At 44.6% G+C, this 13,867-nt stretch overlaps 1 protein-coding gene across 1 annotated transcript in view; it reads right to left on the bottom strand.

Moving 5' to 3' along the window:
* Positions 1-13,867, bottom strand: part of LOC126416511 (sodium-coupled monocarboxylate transporter 1-like) — a 188,312-nt gene that overhangs the window by 113,316 nt on the left and 61,129 nt on the right. The window contains exon 7 of the mRNA XM_050084253.1: positions 6,887-7,041. Within this exon, the coding sequence (XP_049940210.1) occupies positions 6,887-7,041 (155 nt within the window). The remainder of the gene's footprint in view (positions 1-6,886; positions 7,042-13,867) is intronic.

Genomic DNA, 13,867 nt, shown 5'->3' with positions numbered 1-13,867 from the left:
ACGTGTCACCTGTCAGAGTCCTATCCTGATATCCCCTGCTAACATGCAGAGTCCCTGGATTCACAAGGTTGTCTCCATACCCGTACACGTCCATCCGCTAGATACAATTTGAAACGAGACTCGACTGACCAGGCAACTTGTTTCCCGTTATCAACAGTCCAATGTCGGCGTTGACGGGCACAGACGAGGCGTAAAGCTTTGTGTCGTGCAGTCATCAAGGGTACATGAGTGGACCTTCGGCTCCGAAAGCCCATATCGATGATGTTTCATTGAATGATCCGCACGCCGACACTTGTTGATGGCCCAGCATTGAAATCTGCAGCAGTTTGCTGAAGGACTGCACTCCTGTCGTAGTTCCCTTTCTTGCAGGATCTTTTTCCGGCCGCAGCAGTGCCGGAGATTTGATGTTTTACCGGATTCCCGATATTCACGGTACACTCGTGAAATGGTCGTAAGGGAAAATCTCCATATCATTGCTGCCTCGGAAATGCTGTGCCCCATCGCTCGTGCGCCGACCATGTTTTGTAGGTTTTTTGGTACAACAAACATTATATATATAATAAGATACATTTTTTCATTATAAAATAATGATATGTGAGTAATTAAACTCACTTAAATCTCGATAACCTGCCATTGTAGCAGCAGTAACCGATCTAACAACTGCTCCAGACACTTGTGTTATATAAGCGTTACCGACCGCAGCGCCGTATTCTGCCTGTTTACGTATCTCTGTATTTGAATACGCATGCCAGTACCAGTTTCTCTGGCGTTCAGGGTCTTTTCGGTTTGTTATTTTAATTTTATTTTCCTGTTTACCTATAGGTTTTCAGCCTTAATTACTCACATATCATTATTTTATAATGAAAAAATGTATCGTATTATGTATATAATGTTTGTTGTACCAAAAAACCTACAAAACATAGCACGGTAAATAAAAAGTTTTTGCACTTGTACCAGTTTTACTCTAACATGTTTTGAGACTGAAGAAGTGTATTTTTAATCTATGTTCTATATAAATAAAAAAAATCAATTGCCACATGTACGAAAGATCATCACTAGACAACAGTTCGAGCGATTTGGCTGATTTTTTATATAAATCTCAACGAAAGAAATGTGATGGTTGGTTTGACTGTTCTGCTGTCACATGCTTTCATAAAAAATCTGACGTTCAGTTTGACAGACACCTCTGCTGTCGCATGTTTTCATAACAACAAGAAACTCCTCATTGAATATTGATATTTTGCGAAAAATAATACAATTGAAAGATATATTTCTGTGTGTTGGAGGAGGTGATCATATCTTTGGTGTCTTACAAAGATGTCAGTTCGTGGTAATTTGGGGTTTTGTAAACATTCAATTGATTCCAGGTTGTGGTTTATTTCATTGGGAAAAAATGCCATCAGTGAGGCGTCGAAACACCTGTCGATGAACGAGCAACGTAAACCAACTACACGAAGAGCGTAGATAACGTTTGCAGGCAAATACTTGTAAATAAGAATTTCTCAAGCCCGATCCATTTTGACTCGAGAACAACAGTACTGTCGATATCAACTCTCCCAGTTGGAGCTTATGCACAAAATAACTTGGAACCTCGACAAAACAGACGCCAAACGTGACAATTCGAACTGAACGTTTGGTGTTCAGATACGATCCTACAGTCCATTACACCGCGGAGGTATCGGTCGGCTTTGGAACAATTAATAATGTTTGTCAACACTGCAATGTTTTGAGGTTTCGACACGAACCGCCAGGATTATGTTTTGCGAGCGAAAAGATCAAATTATCACGACTGACACCGCAACCAGAGTCACTGGCGTCATTACTTTCTGGCCAAGAACCTCGATCGAAGTCTCTCTTGCAGAATACACAAAAGTACAACAGTTCCTTCGAAATGACATCATTTGGGGCGAATCCTACCTGTTCGTAGATTTACATCTACGTGATTACGCTGCTATATTCACAATAAATCACTGGCGTGTGGTTCAATGAATCACCTTCAAGCTGTCTCTCTACCGTTCCATTCTCGAATGGAGCGCGGGATAAACGAGCACTTAAATTTTTCTGTGCGAGCTCTGATTTCTCTTATTTTATCGTGATGATCATTTCTCCCTATGTAGGTGGGTGCCAACAGAATGTTTTCGCAATCGGAGGAGAAACCTGCTGATTGAAATTTCATGAGGAGATCCCGCCGCAACGGAAAACGCCTTTGTTGTAATGATTGCCACTCCAATTCACGTATCATGTCTGGGCACTAATTACCCTAATGCAAAACGAGCTGCCCTTCTCTGAACTTTTTCGATGTCGTTAGTCAGTCCTACCTGAAGCGGATCCCACACCGCACAGCAATACTCCGGAATAGGGCGGACAAGCGTGGTGTAAGCAGTAGACCTGTTACATCCTCTAAGTGTTCTGACAGTGACCCGCAGTCTTTGGTTTGCTCTGCCCACTATATAATGTATGTGATCGTTCCAATTTAGGTTATTTGTAATTGTAATCCCTAAGTATTTAGTTGAATTTACAGCCTTTAGATTTGTGTGACTTAAAGCGTAATCGAAATTTAGCGGATGTCTTCTAGTACTCATGTGAATAACTTCATATTTTTCTTTATTCAGGGTCAATTGCCACTTTTCGCACCGTACAGATCTCTTATCTAAATCATTTTTCAATTCGTTTTGATCATCTGATGACTTTACAAGACGGTAAATATAGCATCATCTGCAAATAATCTAAGAGGGCTACTTAGATTGTCTCCTAAAACGTTTATATTGGTGAGGAAAAACAAAGGGCCTGTAACACTTCCTTGGGGAACACTGGATATTATTTCTGCTTTACTCGATGACTCTCCGTCTATTACTACGAATTGTGACCTTTCTGACAGGAAATCACGAGTCCAGTCGTACAACTGAGTCGATATTCCATAGGCACGCATGTTTGGTTAGAAGACGGAGGAACGGTGTCGAAAGCCTTCTGGAAATCCAAAAATATGGAATGAATTCTTCATGAGTATAGAGAGCTAGTTGTGTTTCATAAGAACGATATTTTCTGAATCTGTGCTGACTATGTGTCAATGAATCGTTTTCTTCTAGGTAATTCATAATGTTCGTAGATTAAAACCATGTGAAATACATTCATTAAAGCCACTGTTCTCACACATCCGGATGCTGGAAAGGTTCTTTCATACTCTGTGTACTAATGATTTCAACCGATTAACCCATTCATTTTTACTTCTATTCCCAATCAAAGTCCCATTTTCAATAATAATAAATAAGTTCAGAGAATAGGGGAGGAGGTGATGGACAGAGGATGGTAAGGAAACGGATAGAAAGAAGGAGAAGCAGGATATGGTCAGAGAGATCAGGGAGGAGGAGATGGATGGAGAGAGTGTGGGATAAAAGATGTACAGGGAGTGGGAGGAAGGTTGTAAGACGCCGTGGTCTCCTGACCTTCGTTGCTTACATATTCAGCCCTCACAATCATATTCCACACATCAAGACGCTTCATTCGAACCCGAATTCGATAAGATAAAGTCAATGTTGTATGAATTCATCCAAACGATATGCAAATAACAAGTGCGCACCGAGGTTGAAATACTCGAGGCTGCCGTACACACACACATTCCAGACACGACGGTCACAGGAGCTTATCACACACCGGGAGGCTGGTCCCTTCAGAGGATGAGTCAACCTCAGCCACCCGTGGAGCAGACAGTGTGTGCCCAAGTAAAAGGGGGAACGATCCTGTGTTTGGCTTAAAAGCAAATTCTGCTTCATTGTGTGGGAGCGTCCAACCTATGCATTCTTTACACATAGCAAGCAGTTTCAGAGATTTTCACAGGGACACAGCAAACGCCAAACGCCGATACTACAGATTTCCGGATTGGTCACCTTAAACGAAACATCATTCTCCCGTTTTAGAAGAGCAATGCTGATTAGCAGACGATATTTCTGACGCCTTGAGCTGAAGGAGTAATGGAAGAGACCGAAAGATACAGCCCTTCACGTCTGGTGTGGAGAGGCACCATTCCGTTGTCGCTCTTGGAGCGAGGAACAAGTCTCTCCTCAGTACTTCACTGGGAGAGCACCTCTGACGAAAGCGAATCGAAGTGCGGCTCTATACTGAGTCCTTGTGATTAAGCATTGTTCACTGTGTTGGCTGACACACTTATTGTGTGGTGTGAACAGACAGAGTTATAGTTAAACGCCTGCGAGCGAATTTTTGAGTGGCATCGCAGTGGACTGGTTATCTGACCAGTGTACCACGCCAATAGTAAGACTAGGGGCGAATAGGAATCCTTGACTTCATCAAGGCGTAGGGAGAGTTTAGTTGGCGAAGGTCAATCCAGATAGAACGAGAGTTATCTTATTTGTCAGCAGCGAGCGGCGCAGACAGCAGTCATTGAAGCTTACGGTATTGTGCGCTACAGCTATTGCGAGCCCCATATTTCCTCCACAACAGTGCACTTCACTGCATTTCACACGCAACAGCCTCGACCGTACCTAGCAACATTCTAAAGGATAATTATTCAAGTTGAGTGGGCGCGCCTCTCAGCCATTCTGCCAAGTCAATAACAATCTTAAACTTTGTATAGAAATTTCATTAGCGAATCCTATCCTTGAGAGGTAACTTCACATTCTGAAAAGAACCAGGATATAACTTGTTCAATTCATAACTAAAAGTGCTATTGTGATTTCTCAGAATTTTTGCAGAATAAATAATAATTTTCGTTACTTTCATGATTTTCTTACACTAACTAGCACTACTCCAGTACCCAAGTATCCCACTAGTTACGTAAAAATTTTGTGAATTTTTGTGTCATTTCCTTACAGCAGATGACTCCAGAAGATGTTTATTGCTGAAAGTTTTTCTGGCATTTCTCTTTAGAACATTAGGAGCGTCTGTCTGACTTTCGTAGTAGTGTGGGGGTGGAAACTGCATCTTGCAGGAGCCACAGGGTAAAGGGTACATCTCAGATTAATCCGTTGCGCAGAATAACAGAATAGCAGATCAACCCCAAGCTCACAAGGCGATGGACAAAGATGGGTGGGAGGAAGGCATGGACAAAGAGAGGGGGAGGAGGAGACGGACAGGGAGAAGCTGATTAGGACGTATATCTAATTCCCATACATATATAGCAATCGCTAAGCATTGCTAGGCTCGCTACTAGAACTATACACAGACTAACTGACCACTGGGAAAAAATATGTGGTGCTTTGAGAGTAATTCACATAATTTACAAACAGCCATCTAACTCTGGTCGTCATTTACTCAGTTTGCTTCAGCAAGCGATTGTACCACTTGTATTCTCAGCCCCCTCGGTTGATGGCTTACACACTGAACTTTAATCCCTTTTCCTGAACATTTATTGTGTGGCTTCTTGTACATAAAGGTTGGACAGTAGAAGAGAAAGGCTGCCTCGCTATCTTAACGTCCTTCGTTCTTTCCGTATTGAATTTCACCAAAATAATTTCAGAGGTCGTTCAGGAATATTTTCGGATTATTTTGGTACAAGGGATCAGGGTCCCACAGGTTAATTGCGTTTCGTTCGATATCTCACCCTCTCTTATCTTTGTATTTGTGTTTCTCCGAAAATATCTGCACAACAATGCAAATTTTGACACTTTGCACTGTGTGAGTTGTTTGAAGACATTCTTGTTGCATTCACCCACTGTCCTTTCTGTTGTCAACAGTAATGTCTACTTTACTCTTCACCCTCAAGCTCGCATACGGTATCTGCGCCGAAAGTGTAGGTGTTTCGCCTCGAGGTTGTTGCACGTGTTTATGTTATACGTTTTGGTGAGTGCATAATATGAAGGGCGATAAAAAAGCTTCCGTTTGAGGGAGATTCTGCAACGTACATGCGATATAGCGCGACTCCGATGCGGGTATATAAGCACCGAAATGTAGGTAAGGGATTAGAGTGTCATTTGTGTCTTTCCGACGAGCATCCGGTAAACGCGTAAACGAGAGCTATGGCGACGTCGTTGCCGAATGCTCTAAAGCACGGCCAACGTGCTATTAGTCTTTTCTTGGCTGTCGAACGACATACACCGGAGACATCACGCGGAGGAAGAAGCAATAGACACCATGTCTGTCAAAAATCACTGTTGAGGGAAAACTGCGACAAGCGGTGCTGCCTGCTGCTTCATGAAAATGGCAGCCCCCATACCGCGAATGTCGTAATGAGCCAACCCATGTGGGAGACACTCGAGCACCTGTCCTAAAGTTCTGATCTCTCCCCACACGATTATCACGCATTCGATCCCTGAAAAAAGGCCTCGAAGGGTCGACGATTCCTGGCGGACGAGGATGTCCGGTAGGCAGTTACTGACTTCTTCACGCAGCAGGACAGACACGGTGTTTTACCGAACAGATATCTTCAACTTGGTGCGACGGTGTGATGATTGCCTCAAAGTTCAAGGAGATTGTGCCTGTTTGGCACACCGATTCTGCAGTGTACGGCCTTCGACTGTAAACCTTTTGATCGACCGTTATAGACTAGAAGTCTCATCACTTTTGTGAAGCTCTTCCCACAAACTGAAAAAGTAACTGTAATAAGAAACCGAATAAATCATAATTGCATCATTACTAACGAGCTACCGGAGACCACACGTCCCTTATACAAAACCGCTCAATACCCCAGAACAACACCCGAAATCTTGTAGGTGTACGTTACATTAACCCTGTTTATCAGCTGTCTTTCGTTATTGTCTTAGAATTCCAAACATATGCACCATTTTACGCTGACGACATATCGTATGAAAGTGGTTTTTCTTAAATCTTGTTTCAATTATGAAGTGTAATTTCAGAACTGACTCACTTTACCTTTCCTAAAACCAGAGGTATATTGACATCGAGTGGAAGAAAGAGGAGATTGGAGTGTACTCACAGTGGTGGCTCGATGCGGCCCGATTCGACGTTGCGGCTCCAGACGACGGCCAGTCCGCCAACGTCGACGGTGCCCTTGATGATGACGACCAGCACCGAGCCGAACATCACCAGCGACTGCACCACGTCTGTCCACACCACCGCCCTGATGCCGCCCTTGTACAGTCACAGACAAAACACACTGCCTTCATTGCCAAGCAGTTCTGAAAGCTACCTACACTACCTAACCAAAAGGTCACAGACTTCTGTTAGTGGGCATTAATGTGGAGTGTGTCCATGCGTCGCCTTTATGAGGACTGATCTCTGATGAGCACACTTTCAGTGATGCATCTTGTGAGGTAACAGGCGAATCGACGCGCCCTGAAAATATTCTAAGTTCGGAGGAAGCAGTGGCTGCACGGACCGCTAGGCCAGCCGGGGCCCAGAAGAAAAGACGTGATGCCGAACGTTAGCCGGACGAGAGAGGGGTAGCCCCAGCGCGTGGTCCATCGAGCACGTGGCTGAGAATTCGTTGGTCACGCCGTGCGCCGGGAGGGCCAAAGATGGCGGACTTTGTGAAACCTAAATGGCAGACATTTCACAGTTCGTATAGAAATGAACAGTAGCCAGATGAATCGTGATACCTCAAAAGGAAACATGTACATTACCATTATTTGCACGGCGATTCTGATGGTGTAATCACATTTTCAATATATTTATTAGTTTCAAGTTTAGTAGCTGACGACAAATTATACAAGTAACACCCAGCAACGAATTTCCAAAATCTAAACGGTTCACCCGATTTCGTCGATCTACATGTCTTTAGAGAGCTATTAGTGTAAACCTAAATTGGTATAAATTACAGGCATGTAATTTAAATAGTACATGAGTTATTGGAGATCAAAGTGGTCGTTTACTATCGATCGCGTCATATACACTACTGGCCATTAAAATTGCTACACCAGGAAGAAATGCAGATGACAAACAGGTATTCATTGGACAAATATATTATACTAGAACTGATATGTGATTACATTTTCACACAGTTTGGGTGCATAGATCCTGAGAAATTAGTACCCAGAACAGCCACCTCTGGCCGTAATAACGGCCTTCATACGCCTGGGCATTGAGTCAAACAGAGCTTGGATGGCGTGTACAGGTACAGCTGCCCATGCAGCTTCAACACGATACCACAGTACATCAAGAGTAGTGATTGGCGTATTGTGACGAGCCAGTTGCTCGGCCACCATTGACCAGACGTTTCCAATTGGTGAGAGATCTGGAGAATGTGCTGGCCAGGGCAGCAGTCGAACATTTTCTGTATCCAGAAAGGCCCTTACAGGACCTGCAACATGCGGTCGTGCATTAGCCTGCTGAAATGTAGGGTATCGCAGTATGGCGATGACGAATACACTCTTCCAATGTGCGTTCACCGCGATGTCGCCAAACAGGGACGCGACCATCATGATGCTGTAAACAGAACCTGGATTCATCCGAAAAAATTACGTTTTGCCATTCGAGCACCCAGGTTCGTGGTTGAGTACACCATCGCAGGCGCTCATGTCTGTGATGCAGCGACAAGGGTAACCGCAGCCATGGTCTCCGATCTGATGGTCCATTCTGCTGCAAACGTCGTCGAACTGTTCGTGCAGATGGTTGTTGTCTTGCAAACGTCCCCATCTGTTGACTCAGGGATCGAGACATGGCTGCACGATCCGTTACAGCCATGTGGATACGATGCCTGCCATCTCGACTGCTGGTGATACGAGGCCGTTGGGACCCAGCACGGCGTTCCATATAACCCTCCTGAACAAATCGATTCCATATTCGGCGAGCAGTCATTGGATCTCGACCAACGCGAGCAGCAATGTCGCGATACGATAAACCGCAATCGCGATAGGCTACAATCCGACCTTTATCAAAGTCGGAAACGTGATGGTACTCATTTCTCCTCCTTACACGAGGCATCACAACAACGTTTCGCTAGGCACCGCCGGTCAACTGCTGTTTGTGTATGAGAAGTCGGTTGGAAACTTTCCTCATGTCAGCACGTCGTAGGTGTCGCCACCGGCGCCAACCTTGTGTGAATGCTCTGAAAAGCTAATCATTTGCATATCACAGCATCTTCTTGTTGTCGGTTAAATTTCGCGCCTGTAGCACGTCATCTTCGTGGTGTAGCAATTTTAATGGCCAGTAGTGTAATTTCAAGTTATTTAAATGCAAATCCGTACTTCGTATGTGTTTCATTATGTTTGTGTGGGTGCGCTGCCAAGAAGACATGGCGCGAGCGCTCTAGCCAATCACAGCGCTCGTGAATGGGGAGACTGGATGGAAGCGAGTTCGGGTGAGGAGAGTCGCGGAGTTCTGGGAGTACGGCACCCGACACGGGAAGTGCTGGACGCGACGGCGCGACGGACGCGGTGTCGCGGGAGAGACTTGAAGAATGTGAAGACGCAGTGTGCGTTGAGAATTGAATATCTCGCGAGCTGTGTTGTTGTTCATATCTAATTACGTGCTGTAGGAATCTATTGTTTCCCTGTTATTCAATTTATATTTTATTTAATTTCTGGACCATCGACACCAATAAGTGTTTTGCAGAAATATACCGCATTCCCAAAAGTACTTCTACTATCGTACTCATCATTCAAAGTCTTTAATATAGTACCTGCAGATTTTATTTAATTGCAATCTTTCATTTATATATTTATATGTTACATTTATAATTCGCAATTGCCGAGTGATAGAAACCTTCGACCATTCGATTTGTGTGTGTATTCTTTTCGTATACTGTAGACTCAGCAGTATTTGGCCTGTAATGCGGCAACTATGTATCCCAGCCGCTAGACAACGAGACTAGCCAAAACTTTTAATGTTGCAACGCTGAGTCTGCGGGTGCGTAGTTATTTGAATGCCCGCAATCTGAATTCCTGTGGAGGAATGGCAGCCCTTTTTTCCGCAACAGCGGAAACCAGAGTCTGTAGTGATTTTGGACACTGGGGTCTGGAACGAAGTCGACGTTCGAGCTCATCCCGAAGGTGTTCCATTGGATTCAGATCTAGACTGGGCAGGCTAGACCATTTCAGGTAAGGTGTTGTTCACAAACCACTACCTCACAAATGCTTTATGACTTGTTTCATCGTTATGCTGTTACAATCAACATTAATGCTTCACCATTAATGGAGCAATTATCATTCTTCCATGACCATACTATGGTTGTATTATTATTAATTAAACTGTTCCTTTTACTGCACACAGTACACAATGCCACAAAATATATTCGTATCCTTTCGTATTCAGCGTTTTCTTCAGCTCTGTAACCGCAGGAAACATCCCTATACCATAACACCACCTCCTCCGTATTCACTATTGGCACTACGCATGACGTTACGTAACATTCGCCAGACATACACCAAACCCAAACCCCTCTAGGGTATAGCATGATCCAGTCATCCACTTCCCTATGGCGTCACTCGTTATACCACCTCAAGCGTCGCTTCGCAGTGACTATAGAAATGCGTGGCTTATGGGGAACTGCACGAGCATTGGATCCAGTCCTTTTTAACTCCCTATGAACAGTCACTGTGCTAGCCAGACTGCTAGCGGCCCTCGGAACTCACGAGTAATTCCTAGCGCTGATTTCACTCGATTTTTTTACAACCACACACTCCGCAGTGCTCGACGGTTCCTGTTCATCAGTACACGAGATCTGCCTGGCCTTGATTCAGAATGGCAACTTTAGAATGGTTTAAATGTCTCTGATGAATCTGTTACACAGTCAATGACTAGTCCACGTCCGAAGTCACTGAGCTCTGCTGACAGACCCATTTTGCTGTTACGACCTGTCTACTGACAACACAATACGCCTCAGCACCTTTTAAAATAGCGGGTCCGCCGTTCGTGACACCTCGTGGACAACTCCACATACTACAGGGTTGGCCAGATGCTTTCGATCATACAGTGTAGATTAGTTTTTTATTTACTATTCGTTATTTATTCTTCATGATTACCACCTAATATCTTAAAAGCTAAAATAGACCATAGAGATCACATTTCCTTCGACAGTTATAAGTTATGTTTTAATATTATTTCTGATACTTAAGAAAAGGGAGATTAAAAAAGAAAGAATCCTCAACTACTTCTACTACTAATACTACAAAACTACATTAAAACCTTTCAGCAATTACCCAACTACTAACCTACTAAAAAGAACTTACCTTTTCAGTTGAAAGATATACCATTCATATAGCGGCTTTCTGTGGGCGCAGCGTAATTTATCACCAACAAGTATGTATGATAGCATGGAGATGGTTCAAATGGCTCTGAGCACTATGAGACTTAACATCTGTGGTCATCAGTCCCCTAGAACTTAGAACTACTTAAACCTAACTAACCTAAGAACATCACACACATCCATGCCCGAGGCAGGATTCGAACCTGCGACCGTAGCGGTCACGCGGTTCCAGACTGAAGCGCCTAGAACCGCACGGCCACACCGGCCGGCTAGCATGGAGACTATGTAGAGGAAATGCGCATAATTGTGTCGGGGATGAGCAAATTAATCAGGAACAACCTTAGTTGAACCATTGTACATTAAACGAATAAAATAGAGAGGAACTGGAGGCCCAACGCGCATTTAAGTTTTTAATGCACAATGGTGATCCAAAAAATTATGAGCACCGTCCACTGTGAGATTGAATACTATATATGAAGGTTGTATTTGTTCCCGAAAGAACAGATACCGTTGTGGACCGTGCAGCTTCTCTAGAATGAAATGATAATTAAATCGACACCCTAGCTGCAAACAGGTGTTGATATACATCATTGGGGACATGTTGAAAATGAGTGGCCCGACCGGGACTCGAACCCAGGATCTCTTCGTTACATGGCAGACGCTCTATCCATCTAAGCCACCGAGGGCACATAGGATAGTGCGCCTACAGGGACTTATCCCTTGCACGCTCCCCGTGAGACCCACATTCCCAACATGTAAACGCCACTACATTCGTAGTGCGCCTAATAGATGTTTGCCTGCTACACTCATTACTCGTGGCAGATTAATTTACTACGGTATCGATTTAATTATCGTTTGATTTCAGATTGAATACTACTTGTGGTGTTGGAAGTACCTGGCGCAGTAAGGAACATACTGCTTGACAGCTGCTAAGGAACAACTGACACTTGCTAAGGAATAACTGCCAATTGCTATGGAACAACCGACAATTGCTGCGGAACTCCCGACCAATGATAGTGAAAGGAAATTTAGAGGGCGGGACGTCTTAACTTCAGCAAAGCCTGTGCACGAACGTTGTGTATGCATTCGACGGTTCATGCAGTACTGCGTTTGACGGAAGTTGTTCTGGAGCCGATTAGTGCGACATTCGGTTGGTAGGGCAACTTGTCTGCAAGACATCATATGTGAGCTTATAATCATGGACGAGCAGTTCGACGGCTCGAATACCGTCAAAGTATCAGCACTGTGGCCATAGCAATGGGCATGTCCAAAAGTGTCATCTCCCGATCAAACAATGCCACTGAAGGTGTAAGTGCTATGTGAAAGCATGCTGGTTATCGTAGACGAACCACCACATCGCAAGAGGATCGATACGTAGCCCTAGTGGCGAAAAAGAACTGACATCTCGCTCCCACGCAGATCGCTGCAAATCCTGAAACTGCTACCGGCACACATGTCTCTGCCAGAACCATTTCGCGGCAATTAGCTCAGGTGGTCTTTATGCTCGGAAGCTTGTTAAATGCGTACCACTTCAACCACGCCATCGTCAAGAAAGAGTTCGTTGGTGCAGGGAGCATGTTGGTTGAGACCAGAGCGACGTTCTGCGGCGAATCCCGCTTCACTGTGGCAAGTGATTCTGGCCACCAGTTATTGTGGAGACAGAAGAGGACACTTTACACATCATAGCTTAGTCATGAATATCGTAGGTATGGCCTTTGCGTTATGGCATGCAGCCATTACACTCGATGGCCAAACGCTGCAGCATATCTTTGTGCGAGGTACCGTTACACCACTGCAGTATTGCCGGGAGATTGTTCTGGGTCATGACCGTCTGTTTAGGAAGCAGGTCCCAACTTTTTGTTTATAGAGACAATGGCCGTCCTCGCCGGACCGCTGAGATGTCTGAAGTGAGGATACCGAATGTATAAAATGGCCCGCGCACTCACCGGACCTAAACACTATAGAAGACGCCTCCCTTCGCAGGAGTGTTCTCAACGAACAGCTTCTCCCGGAACTGTGCAAGAACTAAAAACCGCCTTGAGAGATGAGTGGGACAATAGCCCCCGAGGACTCCACAACAGCTTATTAGGCACCAGCAAAAATAGGTACAAAATGTGGCTCTATATGGCTCTAAGCACTATGGCACTTAACATGTGAGGTCATCAGTCACCTAGACGTAGAACTACTTAAACCTAACTAACCTAAGGACGTCGCATACATCCATGCCAGAGGCAGGATCCTGCGACCGTAGCAGCAGCGCGGTTCCGGACTGAATCGCCTAGAACCTTTCGGCCTCAGCGGCCGGCTCCAAAATGTGCATTAGTGCCCGAGGAGGGCTTATTCCTTACTGAGAGTCCGATATCGACCTCTGTGTTGGGAGTCTGGCATGTGTTGAACATGAAAGTTATTTATGTCTGTTATCCTGCTTTCTCGTGTGGCGAAATCTTTATCATTTATCTTTATCAATCTATCACTCCACGTACATATTGTGTTTCATATTCGTCCATCATTATCTGTGGCCATCTCTGTCCAACAGCGTCTCTGTTTCTGAGTAATTGTCAAGCAGTGTGTATGAGTGGAACAGAGAGGAAGCAAGCATCATTCTGACGTCGATAAGGTCTGCAGATGGGGAAATCCATTGACATAGGAGACTTAAACAGTGTGGATTGCTGTGGCCTACAGTAGTTCCTGGGAAGGAACAGTTCGGAAACGGCAAAGCTGTCGTCAGTAGATGTGGGATCTGGTGGCAGGGTGGGGCAACCACGAGTAGGC

The sequence above is a fragment of the Schistocerca serialis genome, chromosome 8 (genome assembly GCF_023864345.2).
Source record: "Schistocerca serialis cubense isolate TAMUIC-IGC-003099 chromosome 8, iqSchSeri2.2, whole genome shotgun sequence".
Taxonomy (NCBI): domain Eukaryota; kingdom Metazoa; phylum Arthropoda; class Insecta; order Orthoptera; family Acrididae; genus Schistocerca; species Schistocerca serialis.
This window is presented reverse-complemented; position numbering and strand designations above follow the sequence as displayed.